Here is a 26761-nt window from a genome sequence, read left to right as displayed (position 1 = left end):
TTGAAATGTGTTAAAATTGCATTCAAATTAGGGATGCACCAAATCCAGGATTCAGTACGGGATTCGGCCTTTATCAGCAGGATTTGAACAGAATCCAAATCCTAATTTGCATATGTAAATTAGGGGTAGGAAGGGAAAGTAAATTTGTTTTAACCATTTTTCCTTTCATTCCACTAATTTGCAAATATCGGCCAAATCTTTCATAGAGGATTTGGGGATTTGGCCTAATCCCAAATAGTGGATTCGGTGCATCCCTAATTCATATGCATATACACATGCAGCCCTGTTTGAGTCCTAAAGGGAGAAGATCCATGGGGCTGGTCCAGTTGCTGTTTTGGAATCAGGACAGAATTTTTTTTTTACCTTCTGAGGCAAATTGGCAATGGATTTAGATGTGTTTTGTTTCCTTCTTCTGGATCAGATAGAAGTTAGGCTGGTTTCATCTTCTATGTTACTGTGTTCCCTCCAAAAATCCCATTTGTTTTATTGCCTAGTACTAATGTAATACATTGTTCTATGTTCTCACTCTGTACAGACCATAAATGGCCGCTTAGGTTGTGTCTGTTGTTCTTGTGCCTTTTGTTGTTGTTGTGTTTTGGTTCTGGTTACACCCCAGTGACATAGGAGATCTCCTAATCCATTATGGTTCCCAAACTCCCAGCCTACAGGAGGATCTGATTGGCGGTACATATGGTTTCTATACAACCAAATCTTGCCTCCAAACCAGTAACTAAAATATAAGTGCCTGCTTTTTAGGCCACTGGGAGTAATAGACAAGGGTTTGGTGAGGAACATGTTGCTCACAAGCCACTGGTCGGGGTCACTGCATTATGGCCTAGCACAAGTGGTTATTGGTAGGGATGCATGGAATCCACTATTTTGGATTCGGCCGAACCCCCGAATCCTTTGCGAAAGAATCCGAATACCGAACCGAATCCTAATGCGCATATGCAAATTAGTGGTGGGAAGGGGAAAACATTTTTTACTTCCTTGTTTTGTGACAAAAAGTCACGCAATTTCCCTCCCCGTCCCTACTTTGCATATGCAAATTAGGATTCGATTCAAATCCCGAACTGAATCCTGGATTCGGTGCATCCCTAGTTATTCGATTTTAGCACTTTAACTCCTGCATGAAGGTGCAGACATTTGTTTAGGTACCACTTTAGTTATAAGGGCAGAGACACACGGTCAGATTCAGGTAGATTAGTCGCCTGGCGACAATAAGCAACTGTGTACGATACAATGTCTGTTAGATCGTTATTCTGATATTTTCACAGATTCCATAAAGAAAGCCCTCAAAACAAAGGGTATGGGACCTATTATCCAGAAAGCCATGGGCCGAGGAAGAAGAAGATAATTACATGGTTAAATGACTACTATGGCAGATGGACTTCCTCTAATTCAGATATTTCTGGATAACGGATCCTATACCTGGGCCAGGGCCATGAGGCCAGTTATGTGGGTGGAGAGAGCAATGTCACATGGGGCGGGGCTATGAAGCTGCAAACAGTGATTGGCTGATCGCCATGTCAATCAAGGGAAATCCTGCCGGCATTTCCCAGGCAGACTGTCTTAACCCGGCAGCACTTCTGAAAACCATGCTGTCTGTTCAAATCGGAAAAAGTGGCAACCTTAGGCGGCACTGTTGTTTCAAATTCGTTATTTTACCAGTGGTAAAACTTCTGATATCTTGAAAGCTACACAAGTACAATTAATGTGAACTAATTGCTTAGAAGCAGCAGTTTTACATTCATACTGTTTTCAGGATTTATTCATTTCCAATGAATGTGAAACTAATTTGCATATACATTTTTTTTTTAAAAATAGTCTTTAGTTTTAAATTCACATTTGATTTGGAACTGCAGGCTACCCAGCATCCTTTGTCAGCCTCTGTAAGCCAATTAGGATGGGAGCTGCACTTAGAATAGATTATGTCAATTTTGGTGACTGGAAACACATTCAGGGGTGGTGGATGGGATTTATGTGTTTATGTTTTGTATAATGTTTCCCATGAATTGCCTCTGTTATGTTTAAAGTGTGTGCGTTGATATAAGTTGTGTGGGTGTATAATAACCCATGTTTAGTACCTGCTGGTATATTAATAGCTTAGGCACCCATTTTAAGACTTATGTTTACATTTCAATCCTCTTCCGTTTGCTCCATCTTCAATGAATATTTCTGTGGCTTTAGCTTAATTTTCCAATGTTTATTTTATACAAATTGATGGGGGGGGGAGTTAACTTCCCCTTTCCCTTCCTGTCAGCTACATTTGGGCTTTTCTCTTCTCTGGGCTGATGGCTGTGTAATGTTTAACACAAGTGCCCCGTATGCAGGTTTGTACTTTCTATATAGGCAACTGGGAGCCTGTGCCTAGACCTGTAGCGTCCAGGGAGTTACCCACAAGTGCCTATGGGGAGACATTGTACAAGTGATGGGCGAATTTCTCCTGTTTTTCATGAAAATTTAACGAAAAAATCGTGAAAATTGGTAAGTTTCACTAAAAAAATCGTGAAAATCAGAAATTTTCACAAAAACAAAAAACTAAAATGTCGATCGGGTCAATTTCGAGGCTGGTGTTAGTCAATTGGCGTCCGAATAGTGTTGACACACAGCGATTGTGACGCGATCGACTTTTCGCACTCGCATCCAGAATTTTTCTAGGAATTCCGAAATTTCGCCTGCGAATTTTCTTTGCTGAAATCCAGCTTTGTAATAGTTCTTCTCTTTCTGCATCATTTGAAATCCTGGCAGGGAAGGAGGGACTAAACACTGATGTTACAAATTGTAACAACTCCACATCTTACAGACAGCATGCAGGAACTACATAACCCACAATGCATTGCACTGTGATTTTCCTTTCCATATTGAAATCGCGTGTGCAGGGAATTGTGGGGATTGGGGGATGCAGGCTGAGGACAGATGGCTGTTGATACAAAGTAACAGTAGTCAGACAGCTCAGCAAAGTAGTCAGACAGATCAGCAGGAGAGCAGGGGGCTAGGCTTAGGGAACTGTTCCAAACCATTAAAAATCATGAAAAGTCTGCATATTTTTTAATTGATGTATATTGCAAAGTTGCTTGAAATTGTGTCTAGTTTTCAAAAAAGTTATGTTTTTGTGGAGTTTCCCTTTAATGGAAAACCCAGCTGAGAAGCCTATTATTGATTGTAATGGAACCCGGTTGTCATTAGCATCTTTGGGCTGAAACTGAAATACACTGGCAGAGAATACGTTACATGGGCAGTAAAGCTTGGCCTAATTACCCTTCTTCACAACCCCTCACGCTGCCTTGGCCCCCACTTTTACCGTTAGTAACAGAAATGCTGTAGGGACTGGGTCAGCAGGAGATTTGACAGTTTGAACCCTAGCCAGAGGCCCCACAAATCCAGACCAGTTTCCTCACCCACTCATACTATTGAAATATCCTTACTCAGGGCTCCCTCTTCTGTCATCTGTTATTTTATCCCAGGGTGTTGGGTTCAAGCCCCCCTGCTATTATAGTACAGGCACCTTTGATTGAAGATGGGGGCAAGTGTTAACATTTGGGAACCTCTGTTTTATCCAAGTACGTCTGCCTTCTCCTTTCCCACACCTCCACGCTTGGTATCTCCCACCTCATATATAAATATTCTGTTTGCCAATAAAGTAAGAAGGTGCAGATCTGGGGCTGTGCTGTGTCACAGCAGCTTTTAACCCAAGCCAGGGCACTTTACAGCCCTGGGAACAGAACATTTCATATCTCAAGTTTAAATGTTTGGTTTGGCAAGCCCAGGCCTTCTGGTTTCCTAAATGTTTGACTTAAAATTATTACAGTGTATTAAAGGAGAACTAAATCTTAACTAAAGAAGTAGCTAGAAATTTTGTACATGATGTTTTGTGCTTCTGTACCAGCCCAAGGCAACCACAGCCCTTTAGCAGTAAAGATCTGTGTCTCCAAAGATACCCCAGTAGCTCCCCATCTTCTTTTCTGCTGATTCACTGCACATGCTCTGTGCTGCTGTCACTTACTGAGCTTAGGGACCCACTCACAATATACAGTACACATAGAATAGAAATGTCACAATATAAGGCTGATAATGAGTAATTAATACAGATAATTACTACATGGCAACACAGAAACCAGTGCAATTAGCATCAGAATTTAATAATCAGCAAACCTGTAGCATCAGCTTATATTACAGGGGAAGCTCATTTTCTGCTGGATAATTAGTGACGAGCCCTAAGCTTAGCTTCTCAACAGCCAATCAGAGCCCACTGAGCATGTGAGAGACACTTTCCAAGATGGTGACCCCCTGTGACAAGTTTGAAGTCCTGGATCATTGCTGCTATTGACAAGCTGAAACTTTAGCCTCGTGCAATAAGTTCTCTATATAAAATATGGCATTTTTAGCCATATTTATTTTTAGGGTTTAGTTCTCCTTTAATTCCCAAGTGGAAAAGCGCCGGGATAGTCAGTACAGATCTTCCATAAACCACCGTCACACCACATTTATACAGGCTGCACTAGGGATTAATTTAGTGGGGCAGAATACACCTTTTTTTCAACATGCCCTCGTTTAAAAGGACTTGAGCTCAACATATTTTTCTTAATTCAGAAAATCAAAAGTATTAATATTAGAAATAGAATTCGAAATATCAAGACATTTTGTTGTAAACTAGAAGTTGAATCCACATTCACTTTCTAACTTCTTGACTTCCTGGTTCTGCCGAGTCACACAGTTTGCAGACTAGTAGATTATAAAACAAATTACCATTTGACAGATAAGCTCTCTGAATAATGTGTTGTTCAAAGCTCAAATATATTTTACCAAGCTCATCATCTCTATTTTAACAAATTACTCTGTTCATGGGGGCGGTGTCTAGGTTAAAACTAAAAATGTTCATTTAGAAAATATTAGGATCATTTTTAATAAAAAAAAAAATAGGCAGAATGCATTTTCAACACAAAGCCTATTTATTTTGTTCATATTGAGCAATAGTATAAAGAGGCGTATACTGTCCCTTTAAATGATAGACATTTCCAGGGACGACTCAATATCACTTTAAGAACATCTGGAGGGTTTCATGTATGACAGGCCGGCGCCGTAATATTCTCCGACGAGCAGCTGTGAGATTGTTTGCTCTGCTCTTCGCTCATTGTTTATAAGCACATAAAAATACCAACAAATAATCTCCCGTCAAATCAGATTGAGCAGATTTAATGGAGAAGTTTTCTACATAGCCGGTGTAATTATTGTAATTTGTGACTCATCGCCGTGCCTATTTATTTGTGATGGGATTAACATGAGTGGCAAGTTGTAAGAATTCAATTATTCTTTAATGTGACATTATAAATATCATATTGCCTTTAACCCCAGGTCTGGCTGAAAGACCATGCAGGATCTCACTCCTCCTCCAGGCATAAAAACTAACATTAAAAAAAGAAAAAGAATTCCCTTTTTTGGTGTGATATAGACATTCATTGATTTCCTGGAGAAAAAAAAAAAGAATACAATGCTCATTTTTTACTTACAGGAAAAAATAGAGAAATATTCGGCAATATTTCTCATGCTTGAAATGAGCAACAGGGCAGAGACAAACGTGGATATTTGGGGAGGTTAGTCGCACAGCGATAAATTGCCTCTTCTTTGGGCGACTAATTTCTCATCCCGCCTTCCCGCCAGCTCGAATCTAAATCGCCGGTGGGAGCGCATAGTTTTCCGAAGTCGCCCGAAGTTTCCTTGTGAGGAACTAAATCTCCCACAAATCTCCACGTGTCTCTGCCCTAAAACTCTATCATTTTTTTTTTTCGTTTAGAGAAGTAGAGTAAAATAGACCATAAATAGGAAAACCACGTCATTTTCTGGGACTTGATCTTCAAACTGGTCAACTAGAGAACATGTAGGTAGGGCCATCACTCTATTGATTTCATCAAAGCTTCTTGCTTTAGAGTAGAGCCACCAACTTCACAGGGGGCAATTCAATTTAATTAATTGGCCACCACCTCTGCCATGATCAGTAGACTGATGGCCCTTCCTACATGTGCTTTTGGCTGTTGAATTTGAAGACCAAGTTACAGCAGATGCCCTGGTTTTCCATTTTAGACCCTCTTTTGCTAAAAACGACATGGCGTTTTGGGGGAGATTTACAAAAATTCAAATGCTTGCTGAATTTCAAGCATTAGGAATATTGTGAATTTTTTCTTTTTTTTGTTTGTTTTTCAGGTACCACTGCATGCTCTAATTTGCTTTGAAAACATCCCAAAAATGTGAGACTTGTGCAAGGTTTCTGTAGACTTTAATGGCTCTACTTGTGATTGTTCAGCAGCTTTATTAAGTTTGACAGCTTTTAGGTGCAGACCTTTTTTTTAAACAAAGGCCTCTTGGGGGAAAAAACCCCAAAATTTCCGCGGAAATTGGGCCAGAAACCCTGTGAGAGTTAGCAAACTGGTGGGAGCTTTCAATTGAGATTGTTTGACCCCAAAGGAGCAAACCATCTAAATGGCAACACTCAAAATACTAAGAATTCTTGGGCTGGAAAGATTCCCATTCAGATAATCAATAATGTGCCCATTGGTTTTAATGGATATTGCCAGCTTTCAGCTTCCTAATGTCAACAGGGGAAGTCTGGACGAAGTAGGAAGCTTCAGGACAAAGCTCAAGTTCACAGTAACCAGATGGATCAATAATCGTCGTCTAGAGTTCAGGCAGAAGTTCAGTAGGCAGACGGCAAGGATCAAAGTCTGAGGGTTCTGGCAGGGTAAAAAGTCCATGAAAATACTAATAATCAATTTAGGAACACCCAGGAACACAAGCTAGCAATTCCTATAATCTGTGACCTGGAAGTCCTTTTGCTTTCAAATTTCATGCCAGGTGTGTGATGTTATCACGCTGGCGTTGGCCCACGTGGGTCATGGGTGCCGCCATCTTGGATGCAACACTGGCTCCAACGGGAGCTCCAACGGGTGCTCCTGACAGTACCCCCTCCCCCAGGGGGGGCCACTGGACCACCACCTTGTGATGTCTTTGGAAACTGCTTGTAGAACTGATGTATCAGTCGAGGAGCATGGACATCAAACCCTTCCACTGGATCAGGAACTGAAGGGACCCTCTAGAGATTCTTTAGTCCAAAATCTTCTCTACCTCGTATTTCTGTTGACCGTCCATGGAGATAGAAGAAGGAGGAGATTGCTCAGAAGAGAAACATTTAGCGATGGTGGCAAAGTCAGAAGGTTCAGGAAGGGTAAAAAGTCCAGGAAAATACTAATAATCAATTTAGGATCACCCAGGAACACAAGCTAGCAATACCTATAATCGGGCATTGAACCCGTGACCTGGAAGTCCTTTTATTTTCTAATTTCACGCCGGACGCGTGACGTCATCACGCCGGCATCAGCCCAGGTGGGTCATGGGCACCGCCATCTTCGATGTGACGCCACAAGAGATGGGAGCATCAAGGGGCACTCCTGACACCTAATATATAGAATGAGAAGACGCTATAAAACCTGAGAATTTCTGGTTCCAGTGATTTTTCTTTGTGAACAGAATAAAATGGAAACTATTTAGGGGCATATTTATTATGCTGTGTAAAAAACGGAGGAATAATACACCCCACGCATCGCCACTTTTCGCAGGGCAAAAAAATTTCTGCACGTTAAAGGGATACTGTCATGGGAAAATTTTTTTTTTTTCAAAACGCATCGGTTAATAGTGCTGCTCCAGCAGAATTCTGCACTGAAATCCATTTCTCAAAAGAGCAAACAGATTTTTTTATATTCAATTTTGAAATCTGACATGGGGCTAGACATTTTGTCAATTTCCCAGCTGCCCCTGGTCATGTGACTTGTGCCTGCACTTCAGGAGAGAAATGCTTTCTGGCAGGCTGCTGTTTTTCCTTCTCAATGTAACTGAATGTGTCTCAGTGGGACATGGGTTTTTACTATTGAGTGTTGTTCTTAGATCTACCAGGCAGCTGTTATCTTGTGTTAGGGAGCTGCTATCTGGTTACCTTCCCATTGTTCTTTTGTTTGGCTACTGGGGGGTAAAAGGGAGGGGGTGATATCACTCCAACTTGCAGTACAGCAGTAAAGAGTGATTGAAGTTTATCAGAGCACAAGTCACATGACATGGGGCAGCTGGGAAATTGACAATATGTCTAGCCCCATGTCAGATTTCAAAATTGAATATAAAAAAATCTGTTTGCTCTTTTGAGAAATGGATTTCAGTGCAGAATTCTACTGGAGCAGCTCTATTAACTGATTCATTTTGAAAAAAATGTTATTTTCCCATGACTGTATGCCTTTAAATAACGGCATCACATCTGGCGTTCTCGTGGTGTACAATTACACACACCTTGATCAATATTCGCCTTTTATTTTACACAGCTTTTCACACCGTGTGTTCAGCGAATTTCGTTTTACCCTTAATGTATATTCTGCCTAGAGGATGTATAGTGAGATGACAGATGACGCAGGTTACCCTGGGTGCATTCATTTATTGGGTGAGGCTGGGGAGTGAGTAGCTGAGTGGTTGGTTACACTGGACATTAATTATGTAAGACACGGGATGCGTTCACATACACTCTATATTTATTTCTGGCGACTCCTTTCATGTAAGTGGCATGATTTATTACAGGGCTTATGTATATGAGTTTGCCATTTTAAAGGATTTTAAGGTTTTGTTTTTTAATATATAGCTGATCTTTAGTATCTTTCCCCAATGATATAGATCTTTCAGCCATTCAAACGACTGCCTGGTTGCTAGGGTAAGTGAGGCCTTAACAAACTAATAACAGTTTTTAATTTAAACTGGAGAACGGCAGAACATGAACACTGAAAGGTTATGTTATGTGTTTTAGCAGTCTGCATTTTTTTCCAATAACCCATGAGATGGAATTGCTGTATTTGTTTGCTCTGAAAGCGCCAGCAAAGGATTGACTTTAAAGGGACACTAACATCCCAAATTAAAAGATTGTGCTTGTGCCTTTAAACACTGTGCCCAATTCATTACTTCTGTGCACAGGTGTTGTGACTGTAGGAACTGTGTTAAAAAAAAGCATGACCTTATTCTTAATTTGCTTTAGTTGTCCTTTAAGGGTCGTGACACACGCTAAGATTCCGAAGAGATTAGTCGCCCAGTGACAAATCTCCCCGAAAAGCCTTTACCGATGGCTAGAATGCAAATCGGCAGCAGGATGGCACTCGGATCGCTTCGTTTCACGAAGTAGCCCTAAGTTTCCTCGCAAGGCAACTTCGGGCGACTTCGGAAAACGAATCACTCCGAGTGCCATCCTGCCGACGATTTATATTTACTAATCTCCACAGAATCTTACAGTGTGTTGCCAAGTAATGGCACATGTAGTGATTTTGAGATTTTTCTGTCCTGGATATGGCAACAAAAAACTTGGGAGCAGTAGAGTAAGTAGATATTTATTATTTTTCAGCCCCCCAAAATGTTTAGCAGTTGACCTGTTTTGCCAATATTTATTGAAATTATATATGAATTAGTGACTCATGGGGCCACTATACCTCCTGGGTAGTGATGTGCGGGCCGGCCCTATACTCACGGGAACTGTGGGTCGGGTGGCTTCGGGACGTCCTCGTACTCCTCTTCGTGGGTGGCGGGTGCAGGTTGAGCTCTTCTCCTGCTCTCCCCACCCACCACCTTTAAATGGCGGCTTCCCACTTCCGGCTTTATAGCTGCGCGCCTGCTCGCCCGCCCCATTTGTGACGTATATATATGCACCTGCACATTTATGTAGATGCTCATACCTATGTCTATAATTATGTCTATAATTATATCAGCGCAGACTTTCCTGCTGACAGAGCTAATGGGATTGTTGAGAGCTCATATGAAATACAATCTCCCAGAACTCAATGCCTTTATAGGAGTGGAGGAAGGAAACAAATATTTTAATGGGCCCCAACTGCCATAAAATTCCAAAAATGGAAACAACAGTGTCTAAGATAGAAACTGCCCTCCGCAACCTTCTTAAATTGTGAAATAAAGTCAGAAGCTGGAGATGGAAAAGTCATTGCAGAATCACCCAGTGTTTACTTTACAGTAAGCTACTCCATAACAGCAGCATGGCTCACGTCTTCAACTGCCGGGGAGCTCTGGGTAATCCAGACAGCCGCACAACGAGACCATGTCTCCCGCTGTGTTTTCTGTTTTTTTCTGGTCTATACTTGTGTATCTCGAAGTGACAACACTTACTAATAACTGATCAGGTGAAAAAATGTAATTCAGATTTTTTTTGGAGTGTAGAGTGTATGTGAACGCATCCCGTGTCTTACATAATTAATGTCCAGTGTAACCAACCACTCAGTTAGATCCAATATATCTTATAGGAGGGTTTCCTTTCCAAGCAGATGTGTTAGATCTCACTCAGATAAGTGATTCCAGTAAAAAAACAAAATCTAACAAAACAACTGCCTTTTGCACAAATTCTGCATGTAGAGAGACATGATGTCTGGTGATTTTAATAGAGTGAGCTCTAATACATCTTCTAGGCAAAAGGAGCCCCCCTATAAGATATATTGGATCTAACTGTCAAAGAATATCTGACACCCGACTGCTGCATGAAGAGAGAATGAAGAGTGAAGATAAACTTGATTATTTCAGCAACGGTACAGAATATTTGATTGATTGTATTTAGAAAGTTAATGATTTCAGTATGCTGAAGCTTAAATTAAATTTTAATTTTTGGTATAGTTCCCCTCTAATATTATCATTCATATTTGCATTCCATGAGAATTCTGTATAGCATTCTATAGCAACTATCCAACAGCCCCTCTACTGACGATAAATATATGTTACAGTGTTATAACATCCAAGGAGAATTCTTTTGAAGGGACTCCTTAAAAGTATACATTTTACCTATATATCATATATGGCAACATCTCAGAGACAGGGGTGCATACCTCCCAACATTTTGGAAATAGAAATAGGGACAAAAAGATTTGCCTCGCGGAGTGTGGCTATTTTTGACCACGCCCATTTTGTGGACGCACCCCCTAATTACCATATTCATTTGGCAGGTTATGAAAGTTTGAACACATTTCTGTGGTTTTTATGTGTTATTACAGGTTTACTAATGAAGGCCCTTTAAGCTGCAAGTCAGTTTCCCCAAGAGACCTGCTTATCTTAAATTCTTTCTTTGGGTATTGTAAATTGTAACAAAAGTATCCAAGTGCACCTGCCACGTAGTCTGGGCTCTGCCAAAAGCCAGTTACATTTTAGAAACTTTGTATCTTTTTCTGCTGTTCGGTGCAGGAGATCAAAGAGAAAGTCGGGACATTTCAGTAACAATCCAGAACTGTGGGCTGAGCTGTCAAAATCGGGACTGTACCCCGAAAAATTGGACAGTTGGGATGCATGGGGATGATTTTATTTATACTACATTTTTGTATAATGTATATAAGGCTTGTCAGTTTAATCTTCCTAGAGCAACGGTTTCCAAACCGTGGGGCTGAAGACCAGTTAGGGTGAGAATTGGGAAGAAGGGCTATTTAGTATTCCAGACTGTACGCCAATCATTTCCTATCTGTACTTGGTTAAGGCGCTAATGGGGGCTCCTAAACAAAAATTGGAACTTCATTGACACTAAATTGGGAAATAACATTTTAGACCCCTGGTACCTGTACTGACTTAAATAAATAAATAAATAAATAAATAAATAAAAAAAAAAATATATATATAAATAAACCAAGTGTGCCTGGATATATCTATGCCATTATTGTAAAAGGCATTTTACATAACTTTGCAAAGTGCTGTTTCCAGCTGACCTAGAAAGAAGACTATCAAACAGGCTTGTGATTGGCTAAGCCTCTGTGCATGCTCAATATGGAACAAGAATCTCGTGGAGGGAGCAGCAACATATAACTGATTATAGTGGAAAAAAGCTTTCTAAAATGACACATAGCTGGACCCTTATTTTTTCTTATGGCGATTTTTTTCTCCAAATGCATTAAAGTCAATGGGCATTTTTCTGATGGTAATTTTTTTTCCAAATACATTAAAGTCAATGGGTGTTTTTTCACGGCAAATTTTCGCTGCAGTTTCGTGAAAAAAATTTGCACATGGCGAAATCCCTGCGAATCCATGGCTGGCAAATAAATTCGCTCATCATTAGCAGTAGTGGCTTAAATAGCAGTTACTAGACCATACAACAGAATTAGTGTAGGGCCCTCTTACATTTTGGAAAGATGATGGTGGTGCCATTGGGCCCAATAAAGTGTATGTGTAGAGCCAACTGCAGGAGCCATTGATGAAGGAACTCAGGGGAACCATGCTGATCCTGTAACACCCCTGTGGCTGCAGTTCATTTAGTGACAGAGTAGAGATGGTTCTAATTCTACAGTATTAAAGTCTATACACTGCCCCAATTGCCAGGGACACAGCAAACATTGCCCAAATACATTCCACATTGAAAAGCAAACCCTGCCTGTATATTTGTACTTCTTTAAATAACTTGGAGCTGTCACATTGACTACACGGCTAATGTATATAAAATCTCACAGACAAGCAATGAAGCCATGTCTTCTGCTGCCTCAACGGTCATGAAGAATTGCAGAATTCATATTTGGATTAACTGAGAGCAAATTTTAAACAAATAATTTATTATTTTAGGTAACCGCCCTAAGATCTACATTATTCCATCTTCAGGAAGAGGTTTCTCCCTTATCCTCATTGCTTTCTCTCTTTGTGGCCTGGTGGTCTCTTTATATCTCCCAGGCATTTACGCAAGGAGAAGACTATCGTGCCAATATCCTAGCACAGCCTGCGATGCCGGAATTGTGAAGGGGGGAATAAGAACGTGAGTCATAAAAGAGCCTCACAAACACGGCTCTCTGTAATCCCTGCTGCTAAGCGGCGGACACTGGACTTGAGAGTCATCAGTAAACTTAATTGTATCCTGGGGGAAATATGAATCTAAAAATAATAAATAAAGGAACAATTTTTGTCAATCCAGCGCTGCTTTAATCACAGCGAAATCATTCAAACGCAAGAACGGCTATTGCTGTGTGTTGAACTATTGGCTGTTCATCTAAACAAATAATTTAATCCAATGTGAATTTGGAAACCGTCTTTATTGTATTATACATTGTAGCCGAGCTGGGCAGATTTCTCTAGCAACTGTCAACCACTTACAGTATCTGTTGTGCTTACTGCTTGCCGTTCTGGGCATACGTGACACATGGACTTGATTTCCCAAGGTCACAATGAACTTGTTTGCTTCAATCAGCCGACCTTCCTCAAGTGTCTAATTAGGAAACTGGTCTGGATCTTCCAAGTGACACTCAGCAGGTCAGTGTAGCTTGTCACACTGCAGATAAGCTCAGTGTTGATTTTCAGCAGGGTCACCCAGGGTTGCCTGGCTCGTTCCTTTTCAGTCATGGACAATTGGCAATTTAATGTAAAGTGATCCCAGTATCTTTCACGTGTTACAATCAAATTGGCACAAATGGTGTACATCATCAATGGTGACATTAGTTGTTTATTATCTGCTGGCCAGGTCCTTGCCTACCTTCTGTTCCTCATGGACCTAAATCTGATCAGTAGCTTTGTCATCACTGGAATAGGTAACTTAATTGAGAAAAGAATTCTGCTTTCATACAAAATCATCTGCTTTTTGTACTGAGAAACAATGGCCAAATAAATGGCTATAACGGTCTATCCAGGCCTTCTGGTGATAGACTTACTGTCAAAACTAAGGAGACAAGCAAAATAGAACCCTTGGCAATTTGATCCTGTGCTTCCACAAGGTTCCATTGAGTCCATCCTCCCAATAGAGCAGTAAATTATTTGGCAAAGCATTTGTATAGCCTCTTCGAGGAACATGCACCTTCTGCATCTCCTCATGTAGATACACGTGTCCTTATGTAGACACCAGCAAGACTAGATTATCTGTAGGCTCACGGGATGGTCCATTTGCTTCCCTCATTTACTGTATATAGCAATACCAAAGTGAATAAAATAACCAAGCTAGAAAGAAGAGATGACAACAATCTAGAGATCATCAGTTGAAGGACCACATTGACTGTCTGATATATCTGTCTATGTATGGTCCCTCCAACAGATGATATATAGATTCTTGTCTTTTCTTTCCCCTTAATTCTATTAAGACTTAATATAAAAAAAGGATAAAATGTCCATTTTCTAGTGTCAGGTGTTTTGGTCCTTTTTGTTTATTAAAGCCAGTAGCTGAACTCAAATGGAAAAAAAAAATCTGTCTGAAGGCAATTGTAGAGCTTCAATATAGTATACTTGATTTTAGGTGTTCAATACATATGTAGCTATAGGACCAGGTGTAACCTTTAATATAATAAATTATCCTTAGTGATGTTATAATTGATGATGTCACTTGCATCACATGGTCTACTGAAACGTGCTTATTCTAACAAATATAACCCCTCCTTTAATATATAAGGCTATTATTTTCGGAGTTCCATGACCATTAAAAAGAACCTGTGCTTAAATGTTTATGAAACTCCTTGGTCATTTAAAATATCCTCATGTTTAAGGGGTACATTTTTTACATGAATACATTATTTAATATATATCTCAGAATTTGTGGGCATGCACATGCATTTACTAGGTGCCACTTGTAACACAAGCCTTTTGCTGTTTATGGTACAGGAAGAAGACGGCAGCTCCATTGTTATAGCACACTTTAGATATACCCACTATTCCCCATTGAGTGGTGATCATACCAGCGAATGCATCCTGATATGAATTTACAACTTTATTTCCAGCATAAAGATCTATTTCTTTAAATTTTGAAAAGCTCTACCATAAACATATACAGTAGGAGAGTCAACATTTCTTTTCTAGCTAAAGAGATATACATTATTTAATAAATAGGTGTCACATGAAGCAACACAAGAGATGTGCTTGTGTTAATGGCAGCTCCATTGTTGTAGCGCAGTTTAGATATACCCACTGTTCCACATTAATTGAACATACACCAGTGAATGGGTCCAGACTTTACAGCCTTGTCTCCATCATAAAGATCTACATTTTTTAAATGTTTAGTAGCTTCACCATAAAAATATAGTAGGGTAGACCTTTGGCCAAATAAAGGTGTCCAGATAAAATAGTCAATGTTATTTTTTTGACTTTCTGCAAATATTGGAACAAGAACTTCATAGCAGAACAAAATCAATAGAGAGGTTAGAATGCATCTTCTTGCCTTATGATGTAACTTTCCATCAGCCTGTAATCCACCCTATTTGTTCCAGCAAGTCATGTAACAGTCCTGCCATAAGGAAGAAAAATTCTGATCACAGTCTCATGGATACCTGCACTATGGAACTTAATGCTCACTGTATTATGTTCGATCTATGCACTCCTTGCAAGTATATTATCTCCTGCACAGCTTAATGGATTAGCCCTTGTCTGAGACACTCTTTGACACTCAGAACTCCTTATGTTTGAAGTCACACCACCCTCGTCTGGATGTACAGTACATCAAATGGTGACGTTTAGGAGCTCACGCATGCAGCTTCTTCTTCCACCATGTTTTTCTTTATACAGAGCCTGAATTGTATATCATACAAACAATATATAACATTGAAGGGGTTGTAGAACCAACCAAAATAATTGAAAATTAGTGAATGTTGGGTAGATGTTTGGAATATTTTTGGGTGGTGTATTTCATTTTATCACATTGGGGAAACTACTGATTAGTGGGCTGTGAATGGGCTAGAAATAGTTGTTTGGTGTTTGTATTTATGTAGGCCCTAAGTTGCATTGCCAAGAGCAGGGTTCCTCAACCTTTTTTACCCATGAGCCACATTCAAATTTAAAAGAATTGTGGAGCAACACACACACATGAAAAAAGTCCATGGGGATGCAAATAAGGGCTGTGATTGGCTATTTGGTAGCAGTGTTGGACTGGGACACCAGGGGCCCACCAAAAAACCTCAGACCAGGGGCCCACCAAAAGTTTGAGACCAGGGGCCCACCAAAAGTTTTGAGACCAGGGGCCTACCCTCAGTACAATTTTCTTCCTCTCCTCACTCAACCTCTATTCTCCTAGTCTCTTTTCTTTACATACTATAATCTATTATTCCATCTATTTAGCCACTTTGTTCTCATAGAAATAGGGAATGGCCAAGAAATAGGCCAAAAGTTTAGCAGCGTGAGGGCCCACTGAAACCTGGGCCCACCGGGAGTTTTCCTGGTTTCCCGGTGGGCCAGTCAGACACTGTTTGGTAGTTCTTACATGGACTGGAAGCCTACAGGAGGTTCTATTTTGCACTATACATGGTTTTTATGCAACCAAAACACTTGAATTGAAAATAAGAACCTGCTTTGAAGCCACTGGGAGCACCATCCAAGGGGTTGGTGAGCAACATGTTGCATACGAACCACTGGTTGGGGGATCACTGGCCAAGAGGATGGCAAGATTATCTGAACTCTGCAGTTGAATGGTGCAAAAACATTGCTGACGTGAAGTTCAGTTGGAGCTTGAGGTATATGAGTTTGATGTTTGTTTTTCCATTCCATATTTATTATAACACTGGAAACTTGGCGGTTAGTTATGTCTGTTACTTGTCGTACTGGTGCTAATCATCATGGTTTGAATCTCTCGTATGTTCTTCTTCACATTCCATTGTGATGTTAATGATTGAGGTGGTAAACGTGCAGAAAGCACCAGCAACATATTGACGTGAGGGCCTTCGTCAGGGGTCAGTGAACCTAAATATGTTCACTGTGGGGATATAGTTACGCCGTTTTTATTGTCTTTAACGGCATTGCAATAAGGAAAAATAATAGCTGAGTAAAAATCTAAGATGAGGCTTCCATAATTCAGAGTCTTAACACTATTATTTATAACTAGTGCGGCTTAAGTGCAGGTGAGATTATTAGGGATTCAGTCATTTTAACCAACTCATTCCTTAAAGGCACATTTACCAAGGGTTGAATTTCGAATCCGTGTGAGTTTTTTTTAAACTCCTTTAAATTTTTTTATATATATTTGAAATTTGACTGGGGGGGTTATTTATTAAAAAAATCGAATATCTAAAACTCGGACAGATTTTACTGACTCGAAAACTTGAATTGAATTAGAATCAAATTCGACTAAATTCGACTAAACTCAATTCGAGTCTTTTCTCTGAGAAAAACTTGAATGTCAGGAAGGCTGCTTACATGTCCAAATTGGTCCCTGGATGTTTCCCATTGACTTATACATGAACTCGGGAGGTTGTAGGTGGCGAATAGTCGAATTCGAGTTCTTAAAGGACCAGAGCATGATAAATCTTGAAATTTGAATTCCAATTCGAATTAAAGCTTGAATCGAGTTTGGATAATTCACAATTAGAATTCGAATTCAAATTTTCAATTTGACCCTTAATTAATCTGCCCCTTAATGTTTCGGATTTACCTTTATATTCATCAAGTGAACATATTAAGGGAAGAATGTATGATATAACCAACTTATTTTTTTTTCTGTCTTCTTAGAGGATGTATGGCTCAGCTTGCGTGCAGATATTGTTTCAGGCTTACTACCTTGTCAATGTCTTTTACCTATTGCCTTCTATTTTATTGTCAGCTTGCAATAAGAAGCTGGATGGAACATGGCTTAGCATTTCAAAGTTGAGTTTGACATCACTGGGGGTAGTTACCAGCCCAACTTTTTGCCCTGTAATATGTGTTTAAGAACTCTCAAGCTCAGGTGTACCCCACTGTCTTGACCATTGTGCCTATTAATGATCAACGGGTAGATACTATGTTATGTTTCTATTTGAGCAAGGCCATGAACTGGACTGTTACTTTGGGTATTAGCTGTAGTTCGCAATTGAAATTCCTTATATTATGGAGTTATTTAAGTGCCTGATAACCAAGGACCTACAAGACAGATCATATGATCTGTGCAGATGCTATCAACTTCGTAGGATCTTTTTTGGGGTAATGTAATCAAAAAACAGAAGGCTTATTTAGGTTGAATTACTCATAGCAACAAATCAGACATCTGCTTTTAACTGGCTGACCTGCTGATTGGTTGCTCTTGTTTCTTTTACTAAAGACCATAAGAAGTCAGCACTATGATAATAAGCAACCCCCCATCCTGCCAATAAAATGAAACACAATCTTCTGTGATATTTTCAACTATGTGTTTCTGAAACTCTTAATAAGCCATCCATCTCTTTGAGCTCAATATTTATATTGTAGGGCTTTATGCTAATATTTAGGTTGCCAACCGCCATTCTGAATATTGATCGATTCCCTATGACCAGTGATGGTCGAATCTGACCTGTTTCACTTTGCTGAAAAGTCACGAGACAAAGACAAATTCTCCAAATGCATTCGAAATCTTGCGAAAAAATTCGCTTGGTTGTCATGCTAAGGTATAAAGATTTGGATAAGCTTAGAAATTGTTTCTCTCTGTTCTTACTGTGTTCTACGCACTTCAACAGTTTGACTTTTTTCATCTCTTCTCGTGACGTAGGCATACATGTTTTATAAGGCATAAATGGGCCTTTTGGATGATGGAGACCTGAATTATTTATAGTGGACTAATGGGAAAGCTGGACCGAGAGCTGTAATGTAATGAATGAAGTCTAGGTGCATTCCTTATTGATTTGCTGGCTTAAGCACTGGGAATGTGTAGGTCTAGTGCAGTCAGTTCTATTGAAGGGAAGGACAACCTTCTGAAGTCTAGTCATTGTTTAACTGCAGCTGCCATTGACTTTATCCAACTATTGATCACATTCTCAGCAAGGCATCAGTATTGTATTCTATATAAAACCAACAACAAATCTTTCCTTGTGCCACTGCCCTAAACCATGGGAATGACCCATCTTGCAGATCCCTAAGTAGTCACTTGTGTGATCTACTCTGAAGACCATTTAGGGTGAATTTTAGGGATAATGCCTATTTTCTAGATACATTGTAAACCAAACGTGAAAGTCAGTTAGGCTAAGACTTTGGGTGAACACTTATCCTGATGTTCCTTTAAGAGTAATGACAAGGATATTTGTCGCCCACGGTTAAACTTTAGCTACTACGGGTGACAACCCTCCCAAAAAAGTTTTCCTGACAGCAATAAAGTAAATTTCTAGTGGGAAAACATATGCAATGCTTTGTTGTCCAATGTTGCCTCGCAAGGAAACGTTGGGCAACTTTGGAAAACTAGTGCCACTCCATCTGACACCACCCTAACTGTGGTTAAATGTGTGATCCATGGAAGTTTTGATATATGTGTAACCTTATTACAACCCAAGGGAGGCCCCTGTCCAAATGATGGATCTCAAATGGAGGCTTGAACTTGAACTTCTGGAAAAGTCAGAAAACGTCATTGTTAAGGGACATGGAGAATGGTTCAGCTAAGCTAAACACAAAGAGAGCTCTCACTTCTGTAAATGGATAGAGATATAATGAGAAGGGGCATCAACACATGGTCAAGAATGTCCAAGGCCACTTTCATATTATATGCAATATATATATAGATGCCAATGTATTGAAGGGAATACCGATTCAAAGGTCTTATCATGTGAGTCATAAAGTTTAGATGTAAATTCATCTTTCTGACCAAGATAAGACTTGTGAGTGTGGTTTTCATTCTGTATATTGAAATATGTTATTATGTGGACTGCACCCAGACACATTGCTTCCAATGCCTGTAAGTGCCAGTGTTTTTTTTCTTATACAGTGTGTGTGTGTATATATATATATATATATATATATATATATATATATATATATATATATATATATATATATATATATATATATATATATATATATATATATATATATATACTAAAAGCTAGTAAAGTGCAGTAAAGCTTCTAAAATGTATTTCCCTCGGTTTCGTAAATTGATAGTTTTAAATTCATTTGAGATGGCTTTATAGTGCAATTTGTCTCTTGTTTGCCATGACTGGTCTATCTCCATCTAAGTGCTGCTTTCTGGAATGCCGGTATTATTCTGGCTCAAGGCTTTGTCCTAGGACACAGAGCTTAAAACAGAGTTAATGTTTCAGCCCTTTATGTGTTTGATGAAGGGGTTTCCCTTGTATGTCTATTACTATCATTTAGTTGTCTTTTTCTTTCTATTCTATTTTAAATTCGCACGGCTCTCCTTAACCGAGCTAAATTTAAATAAAATATGCAGTTTCCTTTCCATGACCTTAAAATACATTAGCAGCTTTAACCGTTCAGATTTCCGGATTCACCTTCTATTTTTAGTCTCTATATAATTCCTGTTTTGTTGGGCTGGCTCATGGAACTTAATACAGGCAGGCTCCTTATAGATTTCAGGGAAACAATCTAATGCTTTTTATTTATAGTTCAGGATAGGGTGTATATGGGGTTGCTCGTCCATAGAGCATTATTTAATACTTATAATAAGCATGCATGGATGTTTACTATTTAAACTTATTTTCTGGGCTCTACATAAGGATACAACTTTATTAGCACCAATTATAGCAACTAAAGTCAATACTGCCACACAGGCCCAAACTGGGAATCTGGCAAATGCCAGAGGGGCTGTTGTAAGGTGTAATAGACTGGGCTTGTTTGAGGATCTAATTTATATCTCAGTCTGAACCTGCAGGCCCATACCCATCACAGTCTACTCTGTACCATCACTCGCACCCAAAAGTGCACAACTTGTGATCTTCCAACTGTTGTAGAATTAGACATAACATAGGCATGTGCCAGTCTTGTTCCGATCCAATGAGGTATCCCTTGGGTTTCCTGGAATTCCTCAGTGGAGTGGGGCCTCTAGTTGGTTTCTTATGATGGGTCCTTGGGAAGCATTTTTTTAACCATGGTCTTTTAGAGCACCAATGGTCAAAGGGTCGCAATCTAACATCAGAACTTGTGACTAGCAGATCATCATAATGCACTTCAGATTTTAGATCCGGATACCATGACATTATTCAGTAATATATACAGTATATATTAGAGGCATTGGTTCCCAAACTGTAAGACTGGCCACCCTGATTGGCTTGGAGCATTGGCAGGGGACTCAGCTTGAAGGACATTTAGGAGGACTATTTGGTTTCTACCTGAAAGACCACCTTTAAAGTCAGTTAGGGTGAGACTTATCTGATGTCCTAGATATTCTTGGAATGATGTTTTCTCTCTAACCATATTATTATCTAGGGGAGCTGTGAACAATGTTGGAATCTCTAATGATGACTTGAGCTGGAAATGTCTGACAATCACCACATTTAGCCTCATTTCAGCTTGTTCTGCTATACTGTAACCTGCACAGTCACAGCATATAACATATTACCTTGTTCTGCTGAAAGCATGGGGTGCCATGTCACTGGGTGTCTTGCAGAAAGAAGCAGATAGTGGCCATGCACTGAACATAGATTTCATAATTTGGCTTCCTCTCCCATATGCACCACTGGCAAGACATACGTTAAAAGAAGGTTAAGGACAGAGGAGACATAGGCAGGCTAACTGCAAAATGTGATTAATTGATTGAATGTGCAAAAGTGTATTGCAATGCTATGTTGCTCAGCAAAAAATGAAACCGTACTATTATTAGAACATGCTAAAACTGTCTGAAAGGAAACTGAGGCTCCCTGGCTTTTTATTATAAGAAAATACAACTACTAAGTAATGACCTAATATGTTCTTGTACAGGGTCGGACTCCCCTGCCTGAATAACACAGGTTCTCCTGGTGAGCCTGGGTCCTTGAGGGCCCAAGTCAAGGCAACTCCCATTATCCCTTCCTTATTTTATAATATATACAGAATATATTTATTTTATAAATATTTTATTAGATAGATACCATCAACACATAGGGGGTTATTTATTAAAGTCCGAATGGCTCGAAAAAGTTTTTTTTTGTTTTTTTTACAATAAATTCAAATTTTTATTGAAAAAAAACTCAAATTTTTTGAGATTTACAATACCCCGAGGGTAGAAAAAGTCTGACTCAGAAAAATTCGCCATCTCAGACCTACCGAGGTTGTATATAAGTCAATGGGAGAGGTCCCTATTTGGAAGTTTCTGTGGCCTGCGCTGGAATGAGACTATTTAGTACTTTTCGGGCAAAAATCCGAAAAATTCAAGATTTTCGGGAAAAAAAAACGAAAAAATTGAGCGATTCAGGAAAATGCTCAAAAAAAATTGTACGATTTGGATTTTTGCTCTATTTTTTCGTGTTTGTCTCTGATCAGATTAAATCCGACTTTTGGACTTTTTGGGCAAAAATCTGAAAAATTCAGTATTTTCAGGGAAAAGGCCAAAAAAACGTACAATTACGATTTTTTCGTGTTTGTCCCTAAACTGATTAAATCGTGTATGGAGTAATCTTTAAACTGGAGTCTGAGCTTGGGAAGACTGCTGCACAGTAACGTGTATAACTGGTGAAATATCTCTCATTCTGAAGTGTTTTCCTTCTTGATTTTGGTAGGTGACATCACGCAGAAAGGCTATGAAAAGAAACGCGCCAAGTTAATAGGAGCATATCTGCCTCAGCCCCCAGGTACGTGAATGAACTGACCTTATGCATTCTTTCTAATACACATTTTGATTTGTACAGACTTTTAAGAGTCTAAGGGGCAGATTTATCAAGGGTCTAATTTCGAATTTTAAAAACTTCAAAATTCGAATTCAAAAAGACCAATCCGAAATTTATTTAAAAAAATCGAAGGTTTTTTTTGTGTGCCAGTTTTCCTTCAAATAGGTCTGTTTTCCCCCCAAAAAACTTCCATTTTTCAAAGTCCACCAATAGACTCCAAAAATTTTCTAAGAGGTCCCCATAGGCTAAAACAGCAATTAGGCAGGTTTTAGATGGCGAATGGTCGAAGTTTAATTTTTAAAGAGACAGTACATGATAAATTTCGAGAATCTAATTTTCAAATTCGAATCGAATTTGGACTATTCCCTAGTCGAAGTACACAAAAATTAGCTCGAAATTCGAATTTTCACTTCACCCTTCGATAAATCTGCCCCTAAACGTTTATGAAATTTACATTAATTCTTTTTTTATTAGTCCTTAATATATTAGCTGTTGTTACGCTGCTAATATAATACATTTGAAATAAGAGTGACACCTGCTGTTCATTTCTACCAACGGGCTCCAATCAGGTGAAAATGAATTTGAGAAAATGAAGGTCTTGCAACCTGGTATCGTAACTATCCACCCTGATTTATTAACTGTTAAAGCATGACCTCTTTAATATCCAGGTATGGGATCCATTATCTGGAAATCCTTTATTCAGAAGGTTCCGAATTATGGAACGGCCGTCTCTCTCATAGACTCCGTTATAATCAAATAATCCAAATTTTTAAAAATGATTTCCTTTTTCTGTGTAATAATAAAACAGTAACTTGTACTTGATCCCAACTAAGATATAATTAATCCTTATTGGAGGCAAAACCAGCCTATTGGGTTTATTTAATGTTTATAGGATTTTCTAGTAGACTCAATGTATGAAGATCCAAATTACAGAAAGATCCATTATCTGTAAAAACCCCAAGTGTATCCTTATTTTATTATCCTTATTATATTGCACCCCATTCTGTTGTCCTGTTTTTTTTTTAAAAGTAGCGCCATAGAAACTGTCATACAAATTTTTGGAAAGTGATACAAAAAATTCCTGTATCAATAGTTAACCTTCTACAATGTCCAGCTAATTCAGTATTCTTTTGCAGGGATGGAGCAGGCTTTACCCCCAGAAAGAAGAACCCCTGTCACCCCTTCCTCTTCCTCCAGGTATCACCGTCGGCGCTCCTCGGGTTCTCGAGATGAACGATACCGATCAGGTAAGGGGCACTGTTTAGAAAACATTGTGGGCCAACCAACTTAATTATACTGGATCATTACGGAAATGCAATACAGTGTTTTAGAAGGAAACTACAATTTGGTCATTCCATATCATGAACAAAACTAGAGAGTAGTCACTGCTGTGGAGAGTGCTGGTTAATATCCTACTACACTGTCTTTTTCCTATGAGATTATAACCCAACTGTGGGCACGTAGACACATGGGCAAACTAAAAATAAAGTTTTAATGGTCATTTGGGGTTTCTGTATTAACTACACTTCTTCATTATTATTGTCCCTATACAGAATGCAAATGCAGTATTATCCTACCTATTAAGCAGTGTTGGACTTTGTCTCCAAGGGCAACCTAAGAACCCGACACCCTCCCAACAATTAGATGGAGACAGAGCCAAATGGTATAAAGGTTATTAATTTAGTCGCCTGGCGATAAATCGACTCTGCTTCTGGCAACTAATCTCCCCGAAAAGCCTTCGGAAAACAAAGCAATCCCGAGTGCCTTATGGGATGGCATACAGATGACTTAGTTTTCCAAAGTCGCCCAAAGTTGCCTCACCAGGAAACTTCGGGCAACTTCGGAAAACAAAGGACTCCAAGTGCCATCCCGCCGGCGATTTAGATTCTAGCCGACGGGAAGTCAGTTCAGGGAGATCAGTCGCCCGAAGAAGAGGCGATTTGTCGCAGGACCACTAAATCTCCCCGAATCTTCGCATGTGTCTCTGCCCTTATAGTGGAAATAAGAAAGGCTAATGGAATTTTCTTTCCAGAATGGGGCCCACCTGGAGATCCTCTGGTGCTCTGGCAGGCCAATCTGTCACTCTATCTCTAGGGCATTTGCATATAATTATTAAATATCCCACAATGCTGGAGAAGAGTTGAGCACTTTAAGGAAGAAATAGGTTTACGAATGCTTCCAGCAATGCTCTGTACTACTGTTACCCCTCCATGAGCTGTATCTTCTCTCTTGTGTAGATGTGCATACAGAAGCAGTGCAGGCAGCCCTGGCTAAGAATAAAGAAAGGAAGATGGCTGTACCAATGCCATCCAAACGGCGCTCCTTGGTGGTACAAACCTCAATGGATGCCTACACACCCCCAGGTAAGTAGCTGAAAAAATCTCAGTCATTGCCCAGTTGCAGTGATGGCTTCTTCTTCCTTTTCTTTGGGTCAAGTAAGGAAGGGTGATTGGTAGGGTCTGCTGTATGACCCATTCCAAAGTACTCAATGTGCTAGTATAAATCAATGATGATGGCAAAGCCATCTTATTGGATGATTGGATGATTTCAGTAGCCTTAAGGCTTACTGCTCCGTATTACTGAAAGAGCCTTTATCCAGAAGACTGGTTCCAAGCATTCCTTGTAATAGATCCTAAGCACAGGATACACAGTAGATAACAGATAAGTACTACTATAGTTTATATAAACAAGCTGCTGTGTAGCCATGGGGGCAGCCATTCAAGCACAGGATACACAGTAGATAACAGATAAGTACTACTATAGTTTAAATAAACAATCTGCTGTGTAGCCATGGGGGCAGCCATTCAAGCACAGGATACACAGTAGATAACAGATAAGTACTACTATAGTTTATATAAACAAGCTGCTGTGTAGCCATGGGGGCAGCTATTCAAGCACAGGATACACATTAGATAACAGATAAGTACTACTATAGTTTATATAAACAAGCTGCTGTGTAGCCATGGGGGCAGCCATTTAAGCAAAAAAGGGAAAAGGCACAGGATACACAGCAGATAACAGATAATCTTTGTAATAGAATGCAGTGGTTTCCAAGGAGTGAATCTGTTATCTACTGTGTATCCTGTGCTTGAATGGCTGCCCCCATGGCTACACAGCAGCTCGTTTATATAAACTGTAGTAGTATTTATGAAGCAAACACACCAATTGCACTAGTGCAGGGCAACAGGACATTATATCTTAATAACTTTAAAATACTTGGCGCTACTGTTCCTTTAACTTCCCCGGTTCACTGAGTCTGTATGATCAAATTTTTTCGCATGAGGCCATTTTTACCCTCTGCCATATGTTATATGTTACCCCTCTGTGATGTTATTCTTACCCCATGCAAAGAATTCTCATCTCACCAGGCATCATTCTTACCCCGTACAATGTTGTTTAATGGGATGGGAGGGGGTGAATCAAGTGCATAAAAATGTAAATTGCATATTATAAGCTAATTATTATTATTACCATGCTCGAGGAAATGGTTTTCATGTGTAAATGTTATATATATATATTATACCATTAAAGCACATTATATTTAATGAATAGTATTTGGTATAAGCGACTGACCCTTTACAAATAGATATTTCTAAGATCAATTCTCATTTGTTAGAAATGTTGCTGTTTCAAAAAAAGTCATTTTGCTTAAAGGGGAACTAGACCCTTCAACAAGTGAACTGGTGCCAACCCCTCTGAGCACTTTGCCATTTTATATTAAAGGAAAGTCATCTTCCACTTGGGGGTGCCAAATGTTAGGCACGCCCAAGTGATTGTATTTACTTACCTGGAACCCCGGGCTGGTGCTCAGCAGAAAACTGCACCGGCCCGGGGTTATACCAGTGAGCACCACGGAGTGATCCTCTTCCGGCTTCTTCTTTCTTCAAATTTCCCAGGGCAAACGCATGTGCAGTAGAATGAAATAGCCGGCTTTTTAATTAAAGTTCGGCTTTTCACTCTAATGCGCATGCGCAGCCGAAAAAAGAAAGAAGAAGCTGGAAGAGGATCGCTCTCTGGTGCTCACTGGAAGAACCCCAGCCCGGTGCAGATTTCTGCTGATAGGAGCACTGGCCCGGAGTTTCAGGAAAGTAAATACATTCACCTGGGGGTGTCTAACATTTGGGTCAATGCACCTCTGCCACTGACTTGTAAATTAATTTGGCAGGTTTTAGGTGGCGAATATTCGAATTAGAACTGAATCTCACAACTGAATCTCACATTCAAGTTGTTGCTTTTAAATCAGATTTTTTGAGTTTTGATACAATTCGAATTTACCATTTGAGCCTTAAT

The 26761-nt window shown here is 39.6% G+C and overlaps 1 protein-coding gene across 9 annotated transcripts in view; it reads left to right on the top strand.

Annotated features, from left to right (window-relative positions):
• LOC108719832 (disco-interacting protein 2 homolog C-like) overlaps positions 1-26761 on the top strand; it is a 265083-nt gene that overhangs the window by 112378 nt on the left and 125944 nt on the right. For all 9 annotated transcript variants that reach the window (XM_041567366.1, XM_041567363.1, XM_041567370.1 and 6 more), the window contains 3 exons: positions 22364-22435; positions 23608-23718; positions 24709-24834. In XM_041567366.1, coding sequence (XP_041423300.1) covers positions 22364-22435; positions 23608-23718; positions 24709-24834 — 309 coding nt within the window. The remainder of the gene's footprint in view (positions 1-22363; positions 22436-23607; positions 23719-24708; positions 24835-26761) is intronic.

Source organism: Xenopus laevis, chromosome 6S, assembly GCF_017654675.1.
Source record: "Xenopus laevis strain J_2021 chromosome 6S, Xenopus_laevis_v10.1, whole genome shotgun sequence".
NCBI classification, from domain to species: domain Eukaryota; kingdom Metazoa; phylum Chordata; class Amphibia; order Anura; family Pipidae; genus Xenopus; species Xenopus laevis.
The sequence above is the reverse complement of the archived record's forward strand: the minus strand, read 5'-3'. Positions and strand labels throughout refer to the sequence as shown.